This window comes from Rhamphochromis sp. 'chilingali' (genome assembly GCF_963969265.1).
Source record: "Rhamphochromis sp. 'chilingali' genome assembly, chromosome: 1".
Classification (NCBI taxonomy): Eukaryota; Metazoa; Chordata; class Actinopteri; order Cichliformes; family Cichlidae; genus Rhamphochromis; species Rhamphochromis sp. 'chilingali'.
The window spans coordinates 40644903-40671985 of record NC_137929.1 but is presented as its reverse complement, the minus strand read 5'-3'; the positions used below and the strand labels follow the sequence as shown (position 1 = coordinate 40671985).

Here is a 27083-nt window from a genome sequence, read left to right as displayed (position 1 = left end):
ATGTCTTACACCAGGATCCACTGCACAAAGATAAGGTTAAGGTCTAAAGATTTCACCCTGGTACCCAACAGGAGTGCTGTTAGTTAACAGGTGGAGGCCTGTGTGACCCTCAAAGGATTTGCTTCCTCAGATCATCACTGACCCACTGCCAGACCTGTCATGAGCCAGTTTAACTAGTTACATCGGTCGAGCTGCAAGCAAACAGTGATGTGGCCACAGCTCTGTACTGGTTATACCACCGCTGAAGACACAAATAGTGTTCTCCTGAGCGATAGGTGTTACAATTCACACAAAACCTCCACATCAGGGTTGGTACAGGAGGAAAAGTCGAAACTGGAAGCAGTTTTCGATCACTACATTAGCTAGGGCAAGAACAACAGGGTATAATAAACCAGGCAGTTTCAGGCAGCATGATGTCCAGACTCTTTTATATCTGTCACACATGCTCAGTAAGAAGCTCCTCACCGGTGGCAGCTCTGCCAGATCTGCTGTTTTCTGGAGAACGGCACAGAACTCTACAGTGGCCCTGAGAAGCCAAACGGACTGCAACTTAAGAAAACACCAGCAATAAGAAGAATGCTGCAAAAACACAACGGAAATAGGAAAAAATAAAACAGAAATAAAACAGATTTCCAAAAGCACAAGGGAAGTGTTTCTGGGCAGACAATAACCTGACGGACCAGTTGCAGGAACCAAAATATGCTAAGAATTGTGCTGGAGACACTTAAAAGAAGTGGAGTATCTATCGGTTTTGTGAGGAAAGAAAAGATGAGAGGTAAGTGTGTTAGCCTAACTATTAGCCTAAAAATCAGTCATCAGTATTATATGAATCATGATAAAACACATCTACCATGTTTTGGGTTCCTGCAACTGGTCCGTCGGGTTATTGTCTCCCCAGAAACACTTCCATTGTGCTTTTGGAAATCTGTTTTTCCTATTTCCATTGTGTTTTGTGTGCTTTTGCAGCATTTTTCTTATTGCTGGTGTTTTCTTAAGTTGCAGTCTGGTTGGCCTCTCAGGGCCACCGTAGAACTCTCTATAAGAAAGTCGAGTGACCTCTTCTGTCACGGACCCGGCTCTGGGGACTCGGGGTCCGTGGGCAGTGGGGACTGTGACTGTTATTGTTATTATTATTATTATTATTATTATTATTTGGTGTGTTGTCTGCACTGCCCCTATGCACATCTGTATGTAGGCAGGTATGTGTGTGTTTTGCCTTTCTGCTGTGGCCAAGTTACAGGCACCTTCAGCCCTGGGGGCGTGGTCTAACTTGAGGGCTGGCCACACCCGAAGTCCTGGCCGCACACCTGCTCCTCATCTGGGCTCGTCGGGGGAGCTATTTAGATGAGCGATGGAGCTTCCACCGACGCGGGATTATTGCGTTTGACTACACGTCAGTCTTCAAACAAGTCAAGTGTGAATGTATGCCTGCTGGGATAAGTGTTAACGGCTGCCTCTATTGTTTTCCCCTCAGGAGGAGTGTGGGACGAGAAGGAGCAGTAAGCACGGGGAGTGCAGGGACACTGGGGCAGAGAGCACTACACGGGGACTTTTGGGAAGAAGACACTCCACGGGAGTCTGGGAAACTGGGGATTTATTGTTGTTTACTTCACCACCTTGTAAATAAACACTGTTGCACTGAAGAGTCCGGCGTTTGGGTCCTATTTCCCCATCTCCCCACGGTCTGCCAGCCAGACCGTGACAGAATAATCCCGCCATTATGGGCCCAGCGGACTCAAGGACCGTCTCACAGGAGGAATTGCTCGCCCAGCTCTGGAAATACTGTCGGAGCATTATCCAGGCGGCGGATCCACATCAGAGACACATGCAGGTCGTATTTTTTGATGCCTTCCTGTCTTCAACCACCTGTTCCATGAGCTTTCTGGACATTGCAAAACTAATTCAAATTGTAACTGTGTTGAGGGCTAGCTCTAGCTTTGAACTGTTTGGTTTAGGCTGTCCGGGCAAGGAGGATGCAGCTGCCTCCCTGGCAGCCCTCGCTGCCTGGTTTTTTCTTAATAGGCGGAAGGTTTTCCCACCGCCGCTTGCTGCTCACCTATTGGACCCTCCACTGCAAGGAGGACGGCGCCCTACTCCATCTCCTCTCACTTCTTCAATGGCCTCTGTGCCAGCAGACCAAAGACCGGCAGTGCTGGTCACCACAGTGAGTAGACCGGACCCTGTCATTTTAACGAATCCAGTCACAGATGAACAGGGGACAGGTTCCTTTGCCCCGCCAACACGAAAGAGACGGTGCCGGCGTCATCCTCGTCAAACCGTAGCTCACCTCACTCCTGTGGTTTGGGAAGAACCAGCTGACTCTGGACTGACCGCACGAGGAGCCGCGGACCCAGTGCTAGAACATGAGCCTGCCACTACAGACAATCGGGAGGCTGAGATTCTCCCCAGGGCTTCCCCAGAGGCTGAACCGGAGGCCTCAGTTGCCTCTGGCCCCCTGGAAATTGCTGAGCCAGCGGTAACATTGTTTTCCTCTCCACCCTTCATGTTGGACATATCACCCTCACTTCAATTAGCTGCCCAGCTAGTCGGTCAGTCATCATCTGTTCCACCTTCCACATCCACTACTCTGCCACCGCATCCACCGCCTGCTGCTGCCATGTCGCCGTCGTCACCGCCGGGTGACCGGCTCAGCGTGCGGGGGGATCCCGCGCTGCAGCCGGAGGAGCTCAGCGAGCCGGAGGAGCTCAGCGAGCCAGCTGGGGGGCCAGCGCCGCTGCTGGAGGAGCTCAACGAGCCAGAGCTGGAGCTCAGCGAGCGGGAGCCGCAGGAGGAGCTCGCGCTGCCCGAGCAGGAGCTCAGCGAGCCGGAGGAGCCCAGCGAGCTAATGCCGGAGGAGCCCAGCGAGCTAATGCCGGAGGAGCCCTGTGAGCCGGAGCAGCTCAGCGAGCCACCCACTGAGAAGCCCGCACCGCTGCTGGCGGACCTCAACGAGCTGGAGGGACCGGCGTTGCCAGCAGAGGAGCTCAGCGAGCCTGGTGAGCCCGCGCTGCCACCGGAGGAGCTCGGAGGTCCGGAGGGATCCGCTGAGCCAGAGCTGGAGGTCGGCGTGCCGGAGGGGCCGCCACGTCCAGCAGCCCGGCCGGTACATCGGGAATCGTGGGTTGTGCTGAGGCGGGAGCAGCAACGCCGCCGCCACCGGACCCATGGCCGCCCGCCGGAACTGCAACGCCGTCGCCACCGGATCCGTGGCAGGCCGCCTGAAGCGTTCTGCTCCCATCACGGGGTTGGAGGTAGGCCGCCCGAACGGTTTTCCCACCACTGCCTGACCCATAGCGGGTTTTGCCTGCTTGCGGTCCACTGGGTCGGCCGCAAGAACTGTTGCTGCCACCATGGCAGTGGTTGGACTTTTGAACTGGGGTTTTCCGGCCCTCCGTCCTGTTTCCCCCCCGCCGCCCGCCCTGAGATGTTTGGGTTGTGGTTTTTGTTGTGTTTTGGGTCGTCGGGAGCCGACCCTTAGAGGGGGGGTACTGTCACGGACCCGGCTCTGGGGACTCGGGGTCCGTGGGCAGTGGGGACTGTGACTGTTATTGTTATTATTATTATTATTATTATTTGGTGTGTTGTCTGCACTGCCCCTATGCACATCTGTATGTAGGCAGGTATGTGTGTGTTTTGCCTTTCTGCTGTGGCCAAGTTACAGGCACCTTCAGCCCTGGGGGCGTGGTCTAACTTGAGGGCTGGCCACACCCGAAGTCCTGGCCGCACACCTGCTCCTCATCTGGGCTCGTCGGGGGAGCTATTTAGATGAGCGATGGAGCTTCCACCGACGCGGGATTATTGCGTTTGACTACATGTCAGTCTTCAAACAAGTCAAGTGTGAATGTATGCCTGCTGGGATAAGTGTTAACGGCTGCCTCTATTGTTTTCCCCTCAGGAGGAGTGTGGGACGAGAAGGAGCAGTAAGCACGGGGAGTGCAGGGACACTGGGGCAGAGAGCACTACACGGGGACTTTTGGGAAGAAGACACTCCACGGGAGTCTGGGAAACTGGGGATTTATTCAATTCAATTCAATCTTTATTGGCAGACTACATGTCCATAAAAACAAGACAAGAAACACACACACACAACTCCCCCCCCCCCCCCCCCCCCACACACACACACATACAACACAAGGTATACCATTAAATATATATATGTATATAAATAAGTATATAAAGCATTTGTAAAAATATAAAACCATAATATACATAAAACACAATTACTTAAAATAAATCAATAAATACACAAACACTTTAACCAGTGCTTTCTGAGACTGGATGAGTAACGGGAACCACTCACTGTCGGATCTGTAAGTGCTAAAATTATACTGTTACTCGAACCATCCAGTCGTTCTCTAAAACTGAACATTAACTTTCCTAAAAGTGCTTTAAAAGTCCAGACACCCACAGCTACAAACATCTGACTGGCACTACCACTTCTAGGTATCCTGCAAAGGATTCTCATCGCATCATTATATGCAACATGCAGCTTCTGCATGCTACATTGTTTGTAGGATGACCACAAGGGGGCAGTATATAGCGGTGTGCAATACGCTTTAAACAAAGCCACTTTAACTGGAAGTGAACAAAAGCTGAATTTGCGTGCAATAGTATTTGCCTGCACATAGAGCTTACATCGTTGTCTGTATATGTCATCATCATCATTCATTTGCTCAGTAATAAAGTGACCGAGGTATTTCACCTTTTTATGAACTTCAAGAGTTTTTTGTGCCAGTTTAAACAAAGGGAAATTTAGCTGTTTATCCTGCTTGGTTCTACATATCAAAACAGCACTTTTAGCAGCATTGTACTCAATGTCATATTGCACACCATATTCAGTACAGACATTAAGAAGATCCTGTAACCCAGCACTGCTTGGACTAAAAACAACCAGGTCATCTGCATACATGAGATGATTTATCAGTGTTTTACCTAATATACACCCAGTGTTACAGGCTCTCAGCTGTATGGACAAATCATCAACATATAAATTAAATAAAATTGGAGACAAAACCCCACCCTGTCTGACACCATTGCTGACACCAAAGGGGGCAGAAATACTGCTTCCCCATTTAACCTGCATGTTCTGATGAGCGTACCAGTAAGAGAGAATCCTCACGATGTATTGAGGAACTCCCCGTGTCTTCAATTTATCAAAAAGTTTTCTGTGGTTCACTCGATCAAAAGCCTTAGAGGCATCAATGAAACACATGAGGACAGATGAATTTTTAGCCCTATACAACCTGACTATTTCCTTGAGTGCATATATGCACATGTCAGTGCCGTGCTTTGGTTTAAAGCCAAACTGATTATCCAGAGAAGAGATGAACACACTAACTCTGTCAAACAGGATTCTTTCTAACACCTTAGATAAAATACTGGCTAGTGCAATCGGCCTGTAATTATCCAAACAGCTCACTTTTGCAGCTTTGTCCTTCATAACTGGTACCAGTAAAATACACAGCATTGAGTCTGGTAATATGCCATGAATCATAAACCCAGTGAAACAGAGTGCTAAAAGAGGAGCTAGCCTTAAACTAGCATGTTTTAAATGTTCTGCAGTGATGTGATCCAAACCAGAGGATTTATTATCAGACAACCTATGAATGGCTTCATATACTTCATGTGTCCTTACACTTATTGTGTCATTACTCATGTCAAGATTGTCCTCATATGGATCACTTTTTATACAGTTAAACAACGCACTGTAATGCTGTCTCCATAATGCTGCAATGTTATCTGCCCCAGAAACACCTTCAACAGTTGATGGTAGAGATGGTTTACAGTTATTAAGAGCTTTCACCTCTTTCCAAAAATCTGCCATATTATTACACAACATTTTCCTGGCCAAAGAATCTGCTCTCAGCATTTGCTCATTTTTAGTTATAAAGCGAACAGCGTACTTATATCTGGCATTCGCACATTTTTTCTGTTCAAATTCTGGGCCTTGTTTAGGTCTTCCAGCCATGGCCCAACATTTATAAGCTATGCGAGCTTCATCATGGTACATGGATACATGTTCTTTCCAGCCAGGTCTGATGTTAGGTTTCTTATGCTTATATTGTTTATCAAGCAGTGTACCACTTTCATGCAGAGCAGTCACTATATCATCATACATGGAGCAGAGTAAATGTTTATGCACAGCATTCTTACAGTTGACATCCTTGCACAAAATAGCTTCTTTCGGCAAAGAAATGTTGTTCAGATGTATATCGGTATTACTATGATAAGCTAAGAAATCATCTTCACTACAAGCTGACCAGTCTAATTTTACACTGGTAGCAATATTAGCAATATTGTTTCCAGTTGTTGCTGGCATTTGTTCCACATTCACAGTAAAACCAAAAGGTATATGATCTGACACAGTTACCTCATACCTAATAGTCATGTTTGCTAAAGCTGCATGTCCATCAGCTGTACAGATACAGTGGTCCAGCCATGATGTACTATGCCAGGCTTCACTTATGTATGTATAGCTATCTGCAGGCAGTAACACTTTGGTAGACAAGATAAGATTATTAACTTGACAAAAATGAGTTAAGTGGTCAGCAAACTGAGAACTGCTGTCTGTGAGATCAGCATTAAAATCACCCAAAACATATATGCTGTAAGTATCGTTGTCTTGAATAAATGCATTAATAAAAGCCAGCCTACTGAGGTATTCTTGCTCATTTTGACAAGATTCATAGGGAGTATAAATATTAAGAATGATAAAACTACTATTGTTCTGTGTATATTGTATACCAATACACCAGTCTACATCCAGTCTAATGGGCTTTATCACAGGGTCTATTTTTTTGTCCCAAAGCACAGCAACCCCTCCAGGTATTCTGCCTCTGACTATAGCTGTGCTGAGATCGGTTGTTGATTCCCCCACTCCCAAAAAACTTGCATTTAGACAGTTAAGTTTTCCCAGGTCCTGTTTGGACAACCATGTCTCCTGCAAGCATAAAATGTCACATTCTGCAAGCAGACTGTCCACAACAATCCGTCGAGCTTTGTCCCCTGCACTCTGTCCCAAACGTAGACCACGACAGTTGTAAGATAATACCCGAATAGACATCTTCATGTTGATACGTTGGTACCAAAAGGCGCAGTTATCTCCCCTGCTGGATCCACTGAGCTTGGCACCACCGTACCGGGCTTACGAGGTTCATATAAACGCCGGACCAGAGCCCCTTCAGGCCAGAGTTCAGGATTGTACATTTCACCCACATCATTACATTCAGCAGTAACCTTGAAAGAGCCGAACCTGCTACGTTTAGTAGCAATTTTTTATTGTTGTTTACTTCACCACCTTGTAAATAAACACTGTTGCACTGAAGAGTCCGGCGTTTGGGTCCTATTTCCCCATCTCCCCACGGTCTGCCAGCCAGACCGTGACATCTTCTCTGCACTTAATGTTCGTTAATAAAAAGCCCTTTGAAGTTGAAGTTTTAACATCAATTAAAAACCATTTCAATTATTTGGGAACTCTTTATTCGACATCAGGAAGTGACCCAGAAGAAAACTAATTTTGTGGACGCATTTTGTCTGGAGATGATGTTGATTTTCACATTTAAACCAAAGCTAATGAGCATTCAGCTTTTTCTTATTTTAAGAGGTTTGCACATAAATATCCACAAGCATCACAGTTTAACATTTATTTTACAAAGTGTTCCTGCTGAACTCTTCTCTCTTACAGTCAGCCCCACGCAAAACTGTAAACAAGAACTGACACCATCCTGTGTTAATGCAAAATAAGACCTCTGTCGAGTGCTAAAGCAGGATCTGAAATGACTCATCAGGACAGCTCTACAAAAGAAAAAGATGCTTACCGCGAACCTGGCCAGGATGTATGCTCCTGCTCCCACACCCACTCCGATTACAGTACGGAAGCTGACAGAACGATAAAGGTTATTAACACCTACAGCATACACATGTGCACACAGTGTTAATTGTTGCTGAACACTCTGGTTATTTATATATCTACAGCATTGTGCAAAATTCTTGAACCACCCTTTTCTTTATATTTTGACAAGAAAATGGAAATAGTTGCAAAGATATGAGGCAAAACAGTTTCAACAAGGTCACCACAGCAGGTAGCGCTGTGTGTCTCAAGGCCACTTAGCTCTGTTACACAAATCCAAAAAAATTGCTTGCGGTCACATCACAATAAATACGGTTAACTCACTTGAAAAACTGCAGGACAGCTGGGATCATCTCTGATATGGTCTCCATGGAGGGATACTGGTAACTACAACAGCACACACAAATGAGCTTAATGCAATTAAGCGGCTTAATATGAAAACAAATATGTGAAGAATGTTATGTTACCCAGGAAATACTCATTCTTATCTAAGATCTCCTCAACCTATTCATGGTAGCTGGGCAGCGCTGATCCATTAGATAAATTTCATAAGTAAATACGACGGCTAACACCTCTATCCACAAGGATTTAAGACCACAAAGAGAATGAGCTTCAATTTCGAGAAGCAGCGGCAGAAGCGAAGGGTCAGAGCTGAGAATCTGTCACAATACATGAAACAAAATCCTGCTGAGCCACTAAAATAATCTCACAAGGAAAGGGAGTGATAGAGAAGTACTCGTGGGGGAAGGAATAAGAAGTACGGGGAGAGAAAAGAAGGGATTTTGTTTAAACCTCTGACAAGAGCGCATTAGAGAACAGAGATGGTGCAGGGGGAGATGTGAGAGAGGAGAATGGTAAGGATTTTTAGAAGAGATTAGGTTCAGGCCTGTACGGAAGATTGTTTCCATTTCTCAGAAGTTTACTTTAAAAAAAAAATTGCAAGGTTACTGCAGGACACCTTATCAAACACGATGACTGTCTCACCCTGCAGGGTAGGCGGCGGCCCCCTCCTCTTGTCCTGGGGCGTCGATGTGAATCAGGGTGAAATTCTTGACAATCTCCTGCATCTCTTCGAATTTGAACAGAGGTGAGAAGCAGCTCTTACCTGCCAGGTAACAAAAACAGAGTAAACAAAGATAATGAGGAAAAAACGCAATCGGTAACAAGCAAGAGACTGTTTGACTTGGAGAGAGAGCTACTCACTGTCCAGACCCACATCGTGGAAGGTGAGGATGGCGGGCCTACGGGTGGTTCGCGTGCCGTGGAGGGTCACGTGCAGGACGCCATGCGGAGTCTCAACACTGTGCTCCTAGAGAAAGCAACACGAACAAACACAGACTTAACAACGTCAACCTGATGGTAACATCTGGCATGGAAAACAAAAATAATAACCTTTTCGGTGCATGAACTTTCTTTTATTTTTGGCTGCTTGCCACAGCCAATCGTCTGCCTCCCTCTCGCCCTGTCCCTAGCATCCTCCCCTGTCTCACCAACCCTGCACCAACTCATCTTCAACAAGTTCTTTCTCTTTTTCTTCATATTCAACAACCTTTGTCAAAGACATCCACCACTGCTACACTGCACATGTCCAAACCATGTCTTGCCTCTTATTTTGTCTCCAAAAACTGAGTATTCCTCTCTAGCTCTTTGCAAATTCTGTATGAATGTGGACCTTGTATACACTCAAGTTAATAAATTGCAAGTTCTATATCCATTCCTCCACTTCAGGTCATCCAATTTTTCTAGACTGCGATACTTGAGACAGGCTGACAGATAAGAGTGTCACAGGGGGATGTTTCTATCCCCCTATTCTATCTATGGCTACGTCCACACTAATGCGTTTTCGTACAAAAACATCGTTTTCTCTCCGTTTTGGCCTCCCGTCCACACTGAGACGGCAGAATGTGATGATTTTGTGGATAATTAAAGTCAGTCATATATCCACAAACACAACAAGCTGAAAGTCAGTGATGCTGCTCGGTTTGCAGTCCTGAATATCACGGCACAAGCAGGATCCACTGCACTGTTAATGTTAGCTATGTTATATTGCTGCCTCTGTTCGGTGGTGTCGAGCCAAACGGACTTTAACGTGTGTTTGAACGAGCTGACGGTTCACTCGTTAAGCTGAAAGAAAGATGCTTTAATCACAGCAGTCACACATGTGTCCACTGCACCATCTGGGAACTCTTCTTGTTTAGCACTCGTAATAACACAAACACTAAATCCTCCTGTTTGTAGCAGTGTATACACCTGAGACTGTCACCTGTCTGTCTGTCCTGCACTCTCTCTCTTTTTCTTTCTCTCTGATTGTGGAATAAAAGTATGAACATGTGTTTATAAGTCACACTTGTGTTTGAATCCTGCAGCTTATCACACATTTGATTTCCATGTGTGACAACTGCAAGTGTCCAGAGTGAGGACAGACTGAGGGACCCACTGCTGCACATCATCTGTGAGGCTTTGCACCCCTGATGATCCACCAGGACAAACTCAACAGTGTGTGAGGAAGAGGAGGAGGAAGAGCCAGCAGCAGCTGACAGATGGAGAGAATAGACAGACTGTTCCCTGTTTGTGAAGGACTGCTAGGAAAGTTTAACATAACTAATTGTCTGTCCTGAGTCAGTCTTATTAGGTAATGTTCAAATAATTGTATCATCCCAGTGTTTTCAGTGTGGGAGAAAGTACTCAGGGCCTTCAAGTTACACACTATGAAAGGCAGCAACAAGTTTAATGTTCAGAAACCTAAAGTCTGTATCAGCAGCAGAATGGAGCTAAAAATAAATGTTTGTTTCAGTTCTATGAAGCTTTGAGTATTTTGGATCAGTAGCACTGCTGTGTTTGTTGCATCATATTGCTGTAATTGTTTATATGCTTTATATATTCTGAGGTAAGTTGATCTATAGTGTTACATCATATTCTATAAAGATGTTATGTGTTTGTATACTTTCTGCCCAGTTTGACCCATTTAGCAGAAGTCAGCCTGTTTAAGGCTCTGATATCTATTCTGTATGACTTAAAGCAGTTATGACATGGTCTGATTTTCTCACCCAATAAAGGAATATTTCATATATCAGTCTACTCTTCATTTTATCAGAAACAGTTATCACAGCTCGTACATTTTCTTTTTATAAATATATGTAAGCAATGAGCCAAATTTAGTAATGCCAACATATTAAATGAACAATATTTGTCTCTTATTTATAATACATCTATATATGCACTGTCACAGATACTTGTCTTTGAGTGAAGATTTAAGGTGATAGGACATATAAATAAATGCAACTTGAATCTTTACTGAGGCTCAGTATTTGACACAGAGTTCATGTTCACTGCTGTAATAACTAATAATGATTAATATAATATTGGCCATATTATATTTACATTACCACATGAACAACATTAGCTAATTGTTATTTACTAGCTAATCTTGAAATGACTGTTCAGTACAGAAATGAAGCCCAACTATCATGTTTTACAGTCCTGTGGTCTCAGCCTCAGATACTTTTTAAATCACACAAAGCTCACGTAGAAACAAATGAACAAAATATATTCTACTTCATTTCTGTCAAACAAAGCTGCATGAAACGTTTCCAGCTGTTAGTATCATGGTTGCTAGACAACCTGGGCAGCGCGACGGAGGCTAGACCGTCCCATTTCACAAGCCTCGCACTTCCGGCCTTAGCGGTCTTTGAGTACGCGGCCCTTGAGCACTGTTGAGGCTGCGTACTTTAAGGCTGCAGACCCTGAATTGGGATACAGCCAATATCTCTTGTGTTTCTTTTTGTATTCATAAGTTTGTGAGATCAGCCACACCTGTGGCTCCTCAGCTCCTCCCCCTGCAGGGTCTGTTTACTGCAGCTCACCACTCATTCCCCTCTCCTGTGTTTGGATCTGATTTCTCCTGTGCTTTCACTCAACAGCTTGTTTTCAGTCCATTCACATGGATGCCAGCTTTCAGTCTTTCTGCAGCCTCACTCTGGTTTACCAGCAGACTCCACAGCCTTGTGCTTCATTTCTATCGACCCATCTCGATTACTGGAGTATTCTTCTAAAATCATTGCCAACCTGAGCTTGTGTTGCCTTTTTTCTATTTCTGTCCAGAAAGTTGGTTTGACCCTAACATGCTAATGTTAAAACGACTGTTTTTCTTCAACCCTGCCTTTAAGTTTTAAAGAGCATCATAAAGACTGGAGCTTGAGTCCTTGACAGCCTTTGGTCTTTAATTAGCAAATTATATACAAAGTGGATACAGATGTGTTTTCACATTTTCAACCATCACTGTACTAAGGTTTAATGTAGCAGAAATAAATCCATAAAAAAAGAAAAGGGAACAAATAGCCCTGAGTTTTGGGACACTGTGATCTGTGATGATTCACAAGATGCAGCTCATAGATTTATTCATGACTTTCTGTCCATGGGAATTCAATGCAATTTCATTTCAACTACCATCCTCTGACAACCTAAGCATACTACCTGATTCAGCAGCTTGTAGAACCATCTTTAGCAGCAATAACTCAATCACTTTTTTTGTGTGCGACTTTATCAGTCTGTCGCATCATTGTGGACACATTTTAGCTCAATTTTCTTCACAGCATTGCTTCACTTTATTGAGGTCTGCAGGCATTCATTTATGCACAGCTCTCTGAAGGTCACAGCATTTCAATCAGTCTGGACTCTAACTGGGCCACTTGATTGTAGACTTGCTGGTGTGTTTGGCGTCCCTGTTAAGGCCAAGCTTTAGGTGTCAGACAGACAGCCTCACATGTGACTCTAGAATACTTTGGTCTACAGAGGGGTTCACGGTCAACTCCGTGACTGCAAGGTGCCCAACTGCTGTGGCTGCAAAACAAGCCCAAACCGTCACCCCTCCACCACCTGTCAGTTGGTATGAGCTGTTCGTGCTGTTATGCTTTGTTTGGTTTTCTCCAGCCGTGGTCTCTCCACTTTGGTGTCATCTGTCTAAGTCTTGCGGTTTGTTCAGATGCAACTTTGCAAACTTAAACCATGCTGGCATGTTCTTTGTAGAGACAAGGAGCTTTCTCCTGGCAGTCCGTCCAAGCTAGCCAAGCTTGTTCAGTCTTTTTCTAATTGTGCTGTCATGAACTTTAACATTTAATATCCTAACATTTAGAGTCTGAGATGTAGCTCTTGTATTTTTTAGGGTAGCTCTGAGTGTTGCACATACAGAAACTGGGGGGAATTTGCTCCAATGTCCACTCCTAGAAAGACAGTGGCATTGTGTGTTAACACACGTATGAATGCTCCAGAGCAGCAAATCCCCAAACCTTCTGCTCACGCTTGCTGATGATGAGTTAATCAAGTGCACCTCGTAATTCCTATGGAAGCAGTAAGAGTGCACTTAATTTTTTTACATAATTGCAGAGAGTGCAGTGAAAATGTTCTTGTTACATGACTGTACGATGCAAAGTTAGTTCTCAACTGCTCAAAAAAATGGGCTGATTTTCAAACGTCAGTGGGACACAACAGGATGGGCACCATATTCATGGGAAAGGGGCACAATGAAGAAATAAAACACTCACAGAAACCTGTCTTGTTGCAAAAATCTGTAAAATACAGCTAAATCCATTATTAATAGTTTCCAAACCCTACTAACAACTCTTCTGTGCAGCGATTTTCATTCCGCTTCTATATTTTTCCTATCGACTACTGACTGGAAAAGAAGCCTCTGCAGAGTTACTAAATATACTTGAATAAAGTTGAATAAAATAACTGTGTATTTCATTTATAACTCAATAATAGTAATAATGCAATGCTTATTCAAACACATTAGCATGCATTTCACAGACAGTCTCACCTGTCCTTGGTCCAGGAGTATCCTAGCAGCCAGTTCAGCATCCTGTTAGAAAAAGAGCGACAGTCTCATTAGCAAAATGTGCACAAAGATTTCTTTTTACATTTGGAAGTAAGTGATGTCCTGCCTGTTTGGGTACTACGGGGACAAGATTTATTTAAAAGTAAATCAAGCTAAAAACTAAGAAGGACTCATTACCCACCAGCTGAACAAATCAGAATAAATTCTCACTTTGCTTCTTAAAAAAATCTTAATTAGGACTCCTTAAATTTATCTTTTTAGTGTGCATTACTGAAAATTGAGTCCAAAGGAGTGACATCTCAGCCTGCTGTTCTTTCATTTCTTTGTTCTTTCATGTCTAGAGAGGCTTTCCTTCCTAATTGACACCCACAAAGGCAGGATGGATAGCATTACGCGGCTGATACCCCAGCAGAGAGCCCCTTCAGAGGAGCAGGTGGTTGTGACATGCCTGGGTTTCAAACGGGTGGCTCACTTGCAGCTTTGGATCCGTTTACCCCCACTAATGAATTACTAGCATCACAAGCTCTTAGAAAATTAACAGTGTGGGAAGTTGAAGTGGAGATGGGCGTGGGCACAGATGGAAGTCATCGCTGAGGAGAAAAGAGGAAGTCCTAGAGGGTTGGTGACTGAAGAGAGGCTGCTGGCTCGATTAATTCAATTCAGTTTTATTTAGATAGCATCAAATAACAACAACAGTCAACTCAAGGCACTCTATATTGTAAGGTAAAGACCTAAAATAATAAAGAGAAAAACCCAATGATCAGGACAATCCTCTCTGTAACACTTGGTGTCGGTGGGAAGGAAAAGCTCCCTTTTAACAGGAATAAAGGTCTGGCAGAACCAGGCTCAGGGAGCGGGGTTATTATACTTTACAAAATGAAACTAAATACTAATACTAGATTTGAAAAAAACACTTTATAGTTAACTGAAATAAATGACTTGAAATAAATAAAACAAACCGAAATAACTGAACTTTGATAATAAAATAAGTCAAATAGGTAGAAATGTCATTAGTTTTAGTACCTGTTAGTTTAGTAAAAACGAGAGACATGTTTATTGTGACTGGTGTCTAAAAGGATATTGTGAGTGATCTTACTTTCAAAACTGATTTTTCTTAAATCTTAAAACTAAACATTTTCATACATTTAAAACTAAACTGAAATTAGAAAATCCACTCTAGAAACTAACTGAAAGTAAACTGAATTAAAAACAAAGTTAAAATGATATAAAAATACAAATGAATTGGAAAATACGAAACTATAATAATTATATCCATCTGCCGCAACTGTTTGGGGGTGAGGGGAGGAAAACAGGACAAAGACATGATGTGGAAGAGAGCCGGAGAAAATTTTAATCTAATGATTACATGCAGAGAGGTGTATAAACACACAGAGAGTGAAGAATTGCATCATGGGAAGTCCCCAGCAGCATAAGTAAGGGAGGATTCAGGGTCACCTGATCCAGCCACAGCTATATGCTTTAGCAAAAAGGAGAGTTTTAAGCCTAATCTTAAAAGTAGAAACAGTGTCTGTCTCCTGAATCTAAATTGTGATCTGGTTCCACAGAAGAGAGACCTGAGATCTGAAGGCTCTCCCTCCCATTCTCCTTTTAAATTCTCTAGGAACAACAAGTAGGCCTGCAGTCTGAGAGCAAAGTGCTCTAATGGGGTGATACGGTACTATGAGGTCGTTAGGATGAGATGGGGCCTGATTATTGAAAACCTTGACTGTCGATCAATTACTGTGGAGGTTGTGACCTAGGTGGAGTAGATACCAGTGAGTGATACATAATGGTCAACAAATTGAACCATTATGTGACCTTTTCCACAAAAAAGTTGATCCACATCTCACTGTTTTATTTTTTATTGTTTTATGTAAAGCACTTTGGTATGCCCAAGGCTTTTAAATGTGCTCTATAAATAAAGATTGTTGTTGTTGTTGTTGTTGTAGGGTGAAAAACACATTATTACAGGCTGTTACAGGTTGCTGCTTTTTATTTCCAGTTTAGTTTATATGTTCCATATCTTTAGAGCTTCTGTCTGCATCACCCCTCTTTATTCTGTCATTTTTGCTCAGAGGTCTCTGAGTTACATGGACAATACATTTTTTTGCTGCTGAAATCCAAAAGGAAAGAGGAAACTCAAATTAGACCAATCACAAGCACAAATGAACACCATGATGCAGATCATCAAGCTGAGAAGCACTCCAGTTCTCATATGTCATATATTTAGAGTTATAAAGAATAAGCAATAAGCCCACAGGCAGACTACGGCAGTAAAAGCTACTTGTTATCAAGATGTTTTGAAGTTGTTGCCCTGTGAAAGTCAAATACTCTATGCACAAACAGACTGCTATATTAAAATGATCAAAGTCATGATGGTGTAGTTCTCTTTGCATTGGTTAAAGACCCATTCCGTCTGTCTGGCAGCCCAGCTTTAGTAAGTATGAAGGCTGTACTGCCAGACTTTATGATTATCATTAATTAATCTGGCTTCAGTCGCGGATGCTGTGGGTCTTGCCTAAGAGTTAAATCATCTCAGCAGGAAGAGAAAACATAAGTTGAGGGCGAGCACTTCATTTAACTTTGTGACTGGTAGGACGCTGTGGGTGCATGAAGAACCGACAGGGCCAAGTGTGTCCGGTAGTCCACAGCAGAACCACGTCAACAACAGCTACTGTTTCATAAGTGCGGTCACACTCTCTGGGCTGATTTTGTCCTCTTTTACAAATTTTGATTTAATTCTTTGACCTCATTTATTTTCCCACTGAGGTCAAAAACTTGTATGTAGAAGACACAGGAGCTTTTTGTACTATCCTCCTGTAAACCCTGACTTCTTGATTGTTTCTAACTGTTCCCCACGAGCTCCTTGTGTGTATATAAAGAGTTTAGCACTGTTGCCTCACAGCAGGAAGGTCCTGGGTCTGAATACTGTGTGAAGTCATGTCCTCTTTGTGCTTGCCTGGGTTCTCTCCCGGGTTAATCCAGCTTCCTTCCACACTCCCACGATTAATCGGTGAGACTGATTTGTCATCTTTTAGCCCTGTGACAGCCTGGCAACCTCTCCAGGGTATGCCCCGCCTCTCTCCCTATGACGGCTGGTCATAGGTCACCATGTGTGGTGTATATAAAGTCCCGGATCTTGCTTGTCCATTACTGGTTTGTCTGTTCACTTCTAATTCTCTGTGAATTTCTTGTGTTTTTGGTCATGTTCTGATAAAACTGCTGTTTACCATTTTACCTGAAGCATATATCAAGATAGAAGAAGTATTAATTAATTATTAAAAACAATTAAAAATCAGGAAATTAGTTACTAAAAGAGATCAATGCTAGTCACAGCTTGGAAAATAGATTAAAAAAATCACTGGATCGAGTTAGAAACTGCAGAGTCCCTCACATTAATGGCTAGTTTAGAGTTAATTACCAGTTATCTTAACATGCACGTCTTTGGACCATGTGAGGAAGCCACACTGTGGAGTGCCCACATTGTCAACTAGAGAACGTGTAAACTCGACTGAGAAAGGCCAAAGCTGGGGTTCACACCAGGAGAACCACTGCAGAAAAATCTCTGTTGTTTTTGTTTCACTACTGTGTTTTGCTCTTTGTCCACAAGGGGGCTCTGCTCTGCAGCGCTGCATCTGCACGGCAACATCAGCCCAGCAGAGCAGAGGATCTGCTCCCGATCCTTCGGGGCTTTGACGTCAACCTGGCAGATATGAGCCAGTGCTGCAGCTGTGCGCACACACACACACACATCTATATAAGTACACACTGACGCACAAAGTCATGCACAAATGTGCTTGGAACACATGTTGTCACATGTAGGCTTTGTTCAGACTCAAAAACACTTTCATTCATGCACACATGCACAGCAAGGACACATAGTGACACACTTGCACATACACCAGCCCTCTTTTTCTTTCTCTTGGTTTGCTTGTGCTTTCATGTCATGCTCACTGTGTGTGTGTGTGTGTGTGCGGATGTTCTTTATTGATCAGATTACATTAAATCATAGTATATTGGAGATTTAGTCTTGTATAACATGCATGTATCTGTAAGAGCTCCATCTCAGACCTTGGTGGTGTCAGCCTGACCCGTGAGTAAAGGCTTATCCTCCGTGATGGCGATCTCCTGCATTTCTGTTGTCATGGTGTTGCCTCCTGCACGGAGAAAAAAAGGCACAATGAGTACTTCTTATTTTTAAAGTCAATCCTCCAGAAATACTGGATACTGTTATAGGGGCATGGAGCACACATAAAAGGGCCGATGCAGGCATTTATGCACACGCACAACAAGTGATTAAATACTGTATGTCGCTGTTGCCCTCTGCGACTCTGTTTGCGCTGTGGGACTGAAAGTTAATTAGTAATTAGTCCCAGTAGAGCAGAAATGGATTGTGGGACAGAGGGAGAAGGAGCTAAAAGACAAAAGGACAGATGGATAAGTCGAGGTACACTTAAAAAAAACACAAGTGTTCAGGATATTTTGTAAATATTCTTTATTCATTTGTTTATTAGTACAGAAAACAACAAAAACAATAAGATATATCAGCCAAGTTTTGGTTTTTTTACCAGTGTTAATGCGTACCACTGATGATATATATTATATCCATTATATCAAAATTATATTATTATATTAAAACACTTTGTTGTGTTGATATTTGTATAAAGTAACAATAAAATGAGAAAGTGCATCAACATTTCTTCCTAAGCACTTTACATAAGTTAATGCACCATTGTGCGATTGTGAGAAACGACAGCCAACAAACCAGCGGCTGATAACAATGTTGTCAAAGGGGAAAATGAAACTTGGTCAAGCGTGTCGCTTAATTTCAGGCACCTTCACACCTTTACAGCGACAGTGTTTGTTACTGCACGTTACTGTAGCTCCACCGCAGCAACTAGGAGCTAAAAGCTGCTCCCGCGGGCATCGCAAAGGTGGAAGGAGAAGCTAAGCTTATTTAATTTCCCCGCATTGATCTTTGCACTGGTCTGGGAATTCAATCAGAGGCCCTCCCAGTCACGACTCCAGACATCCCACTGCCACAGGATTTTTAAGGTGCTACTTTCATGGTTAAAGAAATGGCAAAATAACGGTTCACCTGCACGATTCATTCATTCAGATGTTAGTATGTCACCTGAGATTGATCTGGAGCAACTGAAGGGCTTTTGCATTTATTCTCATACACTTTAGTTATCTGCAAGACCTGTTAATAGACTGCATTTTGCAGCAGCACATACATAGGGACCTTTGACATGCAAATAACATCAAACGACGCTCAGATCGGTGCAGTGGGAGAAATTCCACACATTGACTTGCCGCTTGCAGCCATGTTCTATTTTACTTCCTTACATTATTGTGAGAATCTGACTTTTTAATCACAGCTTGCCCTGATTTATGGCACAAAACCAGCAGCAGCTGGAATACACACTGAAGGTCTGCAGCCTTGAACTGTTTGGGGTTTTCTTCCTCACTGGGACAAAGTAAACTGACAAACTGTCGCTCAGAAACCAAGTTAAGACATTTGATGTTGGATCATGTGGAGATGACAGCTGCACATACACACAGCGGGACATTTTTCAGAGTGGACAGCAGGTCTGTCAGCAAGAACTGCTTTGTATTACTACCATCCATGCTGTCATCTTACACTATTTTCTGTTATTTTGGAAAATTACCCACACTGAGAATCTCAAGTGCCACAGAGCAGCGATTTTTTTGTGGTTTGGCTTGCAGCATTTACCGAGGCTGAAAGGAAGTGAGCGCGCTCAGGTTGTTATTGTGCCTATCTGAAAGCATTGTGCTCAATCTGACATTTAAACGTGGAATAGGGGACCTTGTGACATCACTTTTTGTGCGAGCGAGCGTGCCCGTGCGTAATTCATGCTCCCATAAACCGATGACTGTATTCTGTCTGCAGATTATTAAAGGAAGCGGGTGGGTGGGGGTGGGGGAGATTGCAAGTTCATGTGTGTGTCCTTGTGTGCGTGTTCGCTCGCATGTGTGCACTCATCAGAAAATGAACTGCTGGCCCCGAGGGAGCTGTGTGTCTCTCTCTGCGTCGCGCACGGAAATGATTAGTCACCAAAGAGCCCCAACACACACACACACACACACACACACACACACACACACACACACACACACACACACACACACACACACACACAAACCCTCAGTTCCTCCATTGTTGACCATCCATCTCTCCTCCACTCCCTTTACATTCATCTGTGTATTAGTTTATTGCATTTATCAGCATCTTATTTTTTATCACCCCTGCCACTGTGCCTGTGTCTCTCTCTGCCTTTCCTTCACTCAGTATCAGTTTCGCACTGACAGCCACTCAGTGGAGGCATCCACTCATTTATTTTATGATTTTATTGCATCACTTCAGCCTCTGGAAGCACTCAGATTTGTCCTCCTCAGCATTTGTGTTTCGGAGAAAGCAGCATCTGTTTACCAGCCTCCTGGATGCTGGACTGGGATATAATAGTTTTGGCTGAAGAGGAAAAGGAAAAAAAAATGAACAAAAAATGTTAATCATCTAATGGCGAGAAAATCCTGCAGACAGATTAGAGTCAACTGATCTGTGAGCCAACAGATATCAGTCTACAAAATTGTATACAAATCCATTTTGGTGCCGTAACTACCTACAGTGTTGTTGTCGTTATCAATTATTCACTGAACGGAGGCTGTCTGTGGTTTGGGCAGGCACACATGTCTGCTTCGCCTCGTTGCTCCATATACCGTCCTGCCATGTGTGTCCTCGTGCTATATGTGACACTATACAGGCAGCTTGTATTTGGCACTCAATCAGTCTGTAGATAAAAAAACCAAGCCATTCTTCACTGCTCCTGAAATGCAATTCTGTAAAATCATGCAATGCACAATGTCTTACATACTTCCTATGCTTAGCAGACAACTGCATAAACAGCTCATAAAAGCTGGAGTCTTTTAATATTTGGTCATTTTGGCACCAAACTAGCCCACAATTACCTAAATAAATAAATTTGCTTTTTCTCAACTAATTCATTAAATCGTCATTTATTGACTGAAAAATCATTAACAACTAAGACAGATGCCCAGAATTTTATGGCTCCAGCTTCCTAATTATCTGCTGCTTTCCTTTTATTAACATGGAAATTTTGTCTGACAAGATAAGTGTCAGTTAATGAAGAACACAAATGGCTGATTAATCAATAAGAACATAATTTATCACAGAAGAATCGATCAATTTACAATTAAGGCAGTACTGAAGCAAACATACAATTCAGCAGGCAGATTATTAAGACAGAGCAATTAAAACATTTAAAGACAAGAACACCAACAGACTGCAGTGAGTGGATTAATCAGCCACATATGTTCAGTGAATTACACTTTGAGACAAAGAAAGTGGGTTAGTTTTAATTAGAGCTCAACTGATACTGGGATAATTTCCCGGTAAGTACTGGAGTTTGATCAATACAGAATTTTAAGACCAATATCGGTGCCGATAATTGTTCATTTGAAAATCTGAAAGGTCTTTATTTTGAATTTATCAGCTGTTAAAAATACAGATTCCAATTGATCGGGAAATAATAACACTGGCATTAATCAGTAAGGTCGATTATTCTTGTTATCAATATATAGGAAAATATCTTTAATATACACATTCAGTATGTGAGGAGTAATTTTAGAAAGAAAATAACGGGATCGTTGATCATTAAGTTTCTAGCAACGTATTTAAAAACAAGAAAACAGTGAGACACTGCTGGCTCTGCTCGACCAGAAGTTCAGGATGCTGCAGATAGTTCCAAAAGTATTGTAAAAAATACAGACAATAAGGGAGAAAAAGACAACCAACACACAGGTGATGTTCACATTTTTAAAAAGAATGTATTTTTGCGTGAATCGTGAAAATGATTAGGTCTTCATAGATCGATGTGAACACACTTTAGTCAACTTTAATGCAGGTCCAGGAATTTTTATGAACATCAGAAGAATGCTAATTTTGCTGCTATCTTACAAAAGCAAAAAATAATAGAGAAGTAGTAAAGACTAAGCTCCCCAACCCACCCCCATCTCTTAGATGTCCAGCGGGTATATCAAGCCTGTTTCTGGACTGTGGCTTTGCCAAAGACTTTGACTGCTTCACTGGGGATTTAATGCCTTTAGCATCTGGCACAATAACACATGCACTGATGCAAATACAGGATGTGAGCACTTGGACTAGATGCTACTTCATCTGGGGTATTTTCACTTCACTGCTATCAAATCCACACTGACTGAAATGACAGAGGAAATGGTGTTTGTGAGTCTTAAGCGTACTATGGTATTTATAAAAGAGGCACCATGAGGCTATTTTGAGAGGCTTATAAACAGAACTGGAATATTCTATGTAGAAACAACCTGATCCCAAATGCAACTACAGGATAGGACTCAAGTTAGTGAAGTGTGTTACCTAAAAAAGGGCAGAGTTAGGAATTTAAAATGACAATATAAACACATACACACAAGCCCAAAGTCTCTGTTTTGTAATTTTGTACATTATGACCTTAGCCTTAATCCTGTCCTGCTTGATATGTAGATTACTGTGCCACAGCTTGTCCCATGTTATTATCATTGGTCTGACATGTCCGGATATGCCTGCAAAGTATATTTGTTTTTGTGAGTCTTTAATTGTGTTAATAGGTCTCTTGTATTTTTAAGGGAAAGTATTGAGTTTCTCCATAAAAGAGATGACTAGAAGCTATGCAGAGTAGTTATTTTCCATGACACAAAGACAGATACCATATTTAGCACAAAGATGACTTCTGTATGCAACGATTGCTTTACTTTTATTGCCCTCCTGGATCAATAATCATTTAGTGAATCAAGCTGCTTTAGCTGTTTTGTTAAACCAATAATCCATAACTGAAAAATAGGAATGACGTTAAAGCCTTGATGTACGTCAAGAATGTAAAACTTATAATATCGACAGTAGAGTCGGGTTTGTTAACCACCACGTTCATATGATTTTCACTGGCCCAAAAAGCTTTTCATGAAATGCACAATTGTTGGAAAAAGTGTGTCTGCATGACAGCAAATACATTTCTCAGTGCATCAAAAAAATTAAAATTCTGATTATAATCATAGCTTTTTATTTTGCCTGAAATGAACCTGGCCCAGTTCTCAAAAACTGTATAAGACCAAGTCATTTTTCCCACTGATAGTTCTGCTGACTGATTGATTAGAGCCCTATATTATACTATAGGGCATTATCGGATTAGACCGATACAACACTTGGTACTTTTAAATTCCATATTCCGATATAGATACTGATATATTTTTTTCCAGACTTGGCTGAAGGGTGTTTCCGAAATTTCTTTTTTACCTTTTATATTTGCCTTTGTTATAAATCTTGATATTGATCGATCAGAAAATGGCTAATATCAACTGATACTGGCATGATAAATCAGACGAGCTCTAACACAGAGTTCCCAGCACTAAAACACTCGATTAATGATCTGCACACACACAGAAAATGACCCCATGTAATTCTGTGATTTACAGCAGCGTCATGCAAAGACATGGCAAAGAATATTGCTGTCTATTAATACAAGTCTGAAATGTTGATTAGCTAAAAAATGTGTCTCAGATTTCTTTATATGTGGAAGCCTTTGGCTCTTTTTTCTTTTGCTCTCCACTGCTCACTGCATTGGGCTGATAATTAATTCTCTGTTGGCTTGTCATTTCTGGAAATGTCTTTCATATTTCATGCAGTCGTTTTTCCATTGTTGATGCAAATATGTAGATTAGTACAGCTGTAAAAGAGTCATCAAGCTCAATGTCAAACGTTAATCAGTTGAATAATGAATCAAATAAGCACAGAACACATTTAGGACATCAGTGTGGTGACAGGTCTTCCATGCTTGCTATGACAAAAGAGTAAATTCAAAAGCTGGTAAGTACTGTTTTTTGTTTTGCTTTGGGTTTTTTATTTTTTTTTATTTTTGGGGAAGATTCCCAAACCAATGGCTGTTCACTTAGTTGGAGGTCTTTGTAATCAAAGACTGAGTTTTTTTCTTCTTCACTGGAGCAAAATCTCATCTTAACACTTTGGAGTGCAAGCTGTCATTTTATAAATATGCAAAGGCCTGACTGTTCACGCAGCAACAACAGCTACCACAGCATATAACAGAGACACTCTGATTACAACACACTTAGAGAGCCCTTCATTCTCCATTAAGCACGCCGCTGCTCTGCTCTATATCAGCAAGTAGTTGTCTGCTACTATATTTGTCCAAAATGATCAAAAACCTGGTATTTGGAGCCTTTAATTACGCACTGTGGGAGCAATTAAAGATAATATATTTATCACTGTAGGCATAAAGACCGCTGTGGCTGAATACTGCTGAAACATCACATAGTGCTCAGCAGCCAGTAGTAAACGAATCTAAATGATCTTCAGGAATACAAGCTGCCAAAAACAGCAGTCACATGACGACCTTGTGCATCAGTAAAAATGGACATTACGTCTCATGTAACTCACTTTTACATTTAATCTGATCTCACTTACACGCACACACTTTTTATATACAGCTTCCCGACGCTCTACTATCATCCATCTTTCTTTATCTGTGCCTCTCCGAGTCAGTGTGTTCATTGTGTTTTAGAGCGTGTGATAACTGCTAAACTGCACAGGAGGCAGCATCTGTCACCATAGAAAGAGAAAGATGGAGAGAAACAGACAGATTTGCATGAAGAGTAAGAAGTGAGGGAAGGTGGTAAGCTTGCCTTTCATTTGCCTCTACTCTGCTTCCACCCAGCAGCTATCAGAGAACAGCTGTTTGGTTGTTGCTCCGAACAGGTTCATTGTCTAATCAGGTTGTGTCACATAATTGCTTCAACTAAATGAATCCAATCTTGTTTTATACACATTCCTAATCATGCAGCGCGATGGCAGCTCACTTGTTTACCGTTAGCGGGCCCACTCAGTCCAGTGTGTCACGTTGGGTTTCTGTCAATCCTTGCTGTCATTCCTGCTCCCTTCCCCCCCCTTCTTTTCCTCATCCTGCTCTGTCACACCGACTCCATCTCTTCGTCCTTCAGCACAATGCAATGTCACCACGCGGTGACTTCAGATTGAGGCTGCCAGCAAAGGTTTATTGCAGCTACATAATACCGGTGAGGTTTTACTGAAAAGCCTTTGTGACCACTTTGGAAGAAGGTTACATAAACAACCAAAAAAAGAGACCTGAAGTAAAAAATTTGAGTTTCTGAATTTTGCAAGCAGAGATCAGAGATCAGTGGGTTTGTAATGGATCAGTACTGGTTTCTAAATTGGAGAGAGGTACAACAGCAAATGTCTACAGCCTTCTGTAAAACACGGTGGAGGCTTTGTCATTGCTCCGGGCTGCATTTCAGTCAATGGTGTTGAGATCTCGTCAAACTGGATGGAATTATGAACACAGAAAAGTACCATCAGATTTTAATGGAATACCATTTGCAAAGCATCTGATTGGCTTCAACATGACAATGATCCCAAACACCTTGCCACAGTACTAGAAAGCATACCTGGTTAGAAACACATCCAATGGAACACAATCAGTCATGGATTGGCCTTCCCAGAGCTCGGACCTCAACATCACTAAAGCAAAGTGGGATCATCTAAAGGGAGCCAGCAGCCAAATAAGAGCTTTAAATGGACTTGAATGTGGGCTAAAGGAATAACAATAACCTTCTTCCCCGGAGATAATGGTGATAAATATCCTGGCATGGTAAAAGTTTTCTGGAACAAACATTATCAGAGAAAATGCTGGCAAACTTACATTTTTTAAGTTTGGCATGCACCAACTCTAATATCTACAGCCCGTCCTCATCTTTTTCCACCTACTCAACTTTTGCATTAGTACCAAACAAACTGCCAGCACTTGAACAAAAAACAACATAATCATGCAAAGTACAAACCAGAGTACTTCAAGCGTCCTCTAGCTGTATGCACCTGATGCTGACATTGTTAGGCACTATGAAACTTCATCATATTCCTACTCCAGTGCAGCTGCATGTGCTACTAGCTTGTATGCACACTTTAGTGTCTACAAAGGCTGGCCTGCAAAAAACTTGTGAAACACCTCCACAATACATAAAACCTCCCAAGCCTGCTGATAGCGAGGCAAATAAAAACACCCCTTCTGACAATGATGTTCAAGAAATACTGCTAAGTTTACAGTACACTGTCTATATATCCACTGAACTGTTTTCTGTCAGCATCATTTTCAATCCCTACTGCTTTTCTTATTTCCTTTAGAAGACTACAAGGTGTAGTCTGGGTTATACTGACACCTTTACACACAGCTAGTTAGAAGTAAATCACGTCTTCTCAATGTTTTGACTTAAAGAAAACATTAAAATATCATGTGAAAAAGGTCAGCCAACAGCGATGCATATTTATAAATGGAGTTTGCGGCACTGCAAGAGTAAAAAGCTTTTGCCAACAGACTCAGCTGCCAGCAAAGTTAGAGACACAGAAGCTTGTACTCATGCCATCAGAACAAGCAATTTGGTGGATTTTTCTTATATCATAAACACAAAAGAGAATCCTATAGAGTAAAAGCATCCACATGAAAAAAGACAAATAAAAAACCAGATTTTTTTTGCTTTGATCAATCATCAGCCGTCAAATTTTGTTTGCTGAGCTGGCAAACCAAGTTGCTGACCAACAGGGAAAGTTTCCCTCGCTCCAGCTGCCCTCTTTCTTTCTTCTCTTAATTTAAACTCTCTTTCTCTCTTTCTCACAGCTCTATACTCTTCTCCATCACTCTCCATCCATCTTTGTCCACGTTGCTGACATTCACCTTCCTCTCGATTCCTGCCAATCATCGCTCCCCGTTCTGTGTCACTGCAGGTCTTTGTCTCATTTCTCCCATCCTCTTTCTGTCTCTTTCACCGCCCAACAGCAAGTGGGAAAGTTTAAAAAAAAGGCAAACGTTTCCACTGGCACACTCTTTTCTTTCATTTGCTCTCACTCTCCACCAGTGTTTGCAGTTCTGAACAAAAAGGGGCGACCAGACACTCAAATTCGCACACGCACCCAGACACATAAACACTGAAAGTAGGGCGCTGAGCATTAAAGTGGCCTATATCAGGAATGTAGGCTGAAGGTTGAAATTCTGAAAGGTTAAACCAGTGGCATCTGGCGCGGCCGCTTCAACGTGTGAAGGCGTCGCTATCGAGGAGATGAAAACATGAGAGGGTGATGAGTGGCAGGAGGTTGAGGGATTAATATTTGTCTCTTCACAGTTCGTGACATTTTTAAAAAAGACAGCTGTTTGGGGAAATATGACTCAGGAACAGCATTCTTCATGTGCTCAAACTCATGTAGGATTTTAAAACCATTTTTTTTAACTGGCAAAAATAATCTACCAGTCAAATGAATAACTCAAATAA

At 42.3% G+C, this 27083-nt stretch overlaps 1 protein-coding gene across 1 annotated transcript in view; it reads right to left on the bottom strand.

Moving 5' to 3' along the window:
• Positions 1-27083, bottom strand: part of ndrg2 (NDRG family member 2) — a 53816-nt gene that overhangs the window by 7007 nt on the left and 19726 nt on the right. The window contains exons 2-7 of the mRNA XM_080874723.1: positions 17754-17839; positions 13665-13706; positions 9053-9158; positions 8834-8954; positions 8174-8236; positions 7818-7878 (exon numbers count right to left, since the gene is read on the bottom strand). Coding sequence (XP_080730849.1) covers positions 7818-7878; positions 8174-8236; positions 8834-8954; positions 9053-9158; positions 13665-13706; positions 17754-17828 — 468 coding nt within the window. The 5' untranslated portion in view covers positions 17829-17839. The remainder of the gene's footprint in view (positions 1-7817; positions 7879-8173; positions 8237-8833; positions 8955-9052; positions 9159-13664; positions 13707-17753; positions 17840-27083) is intronic.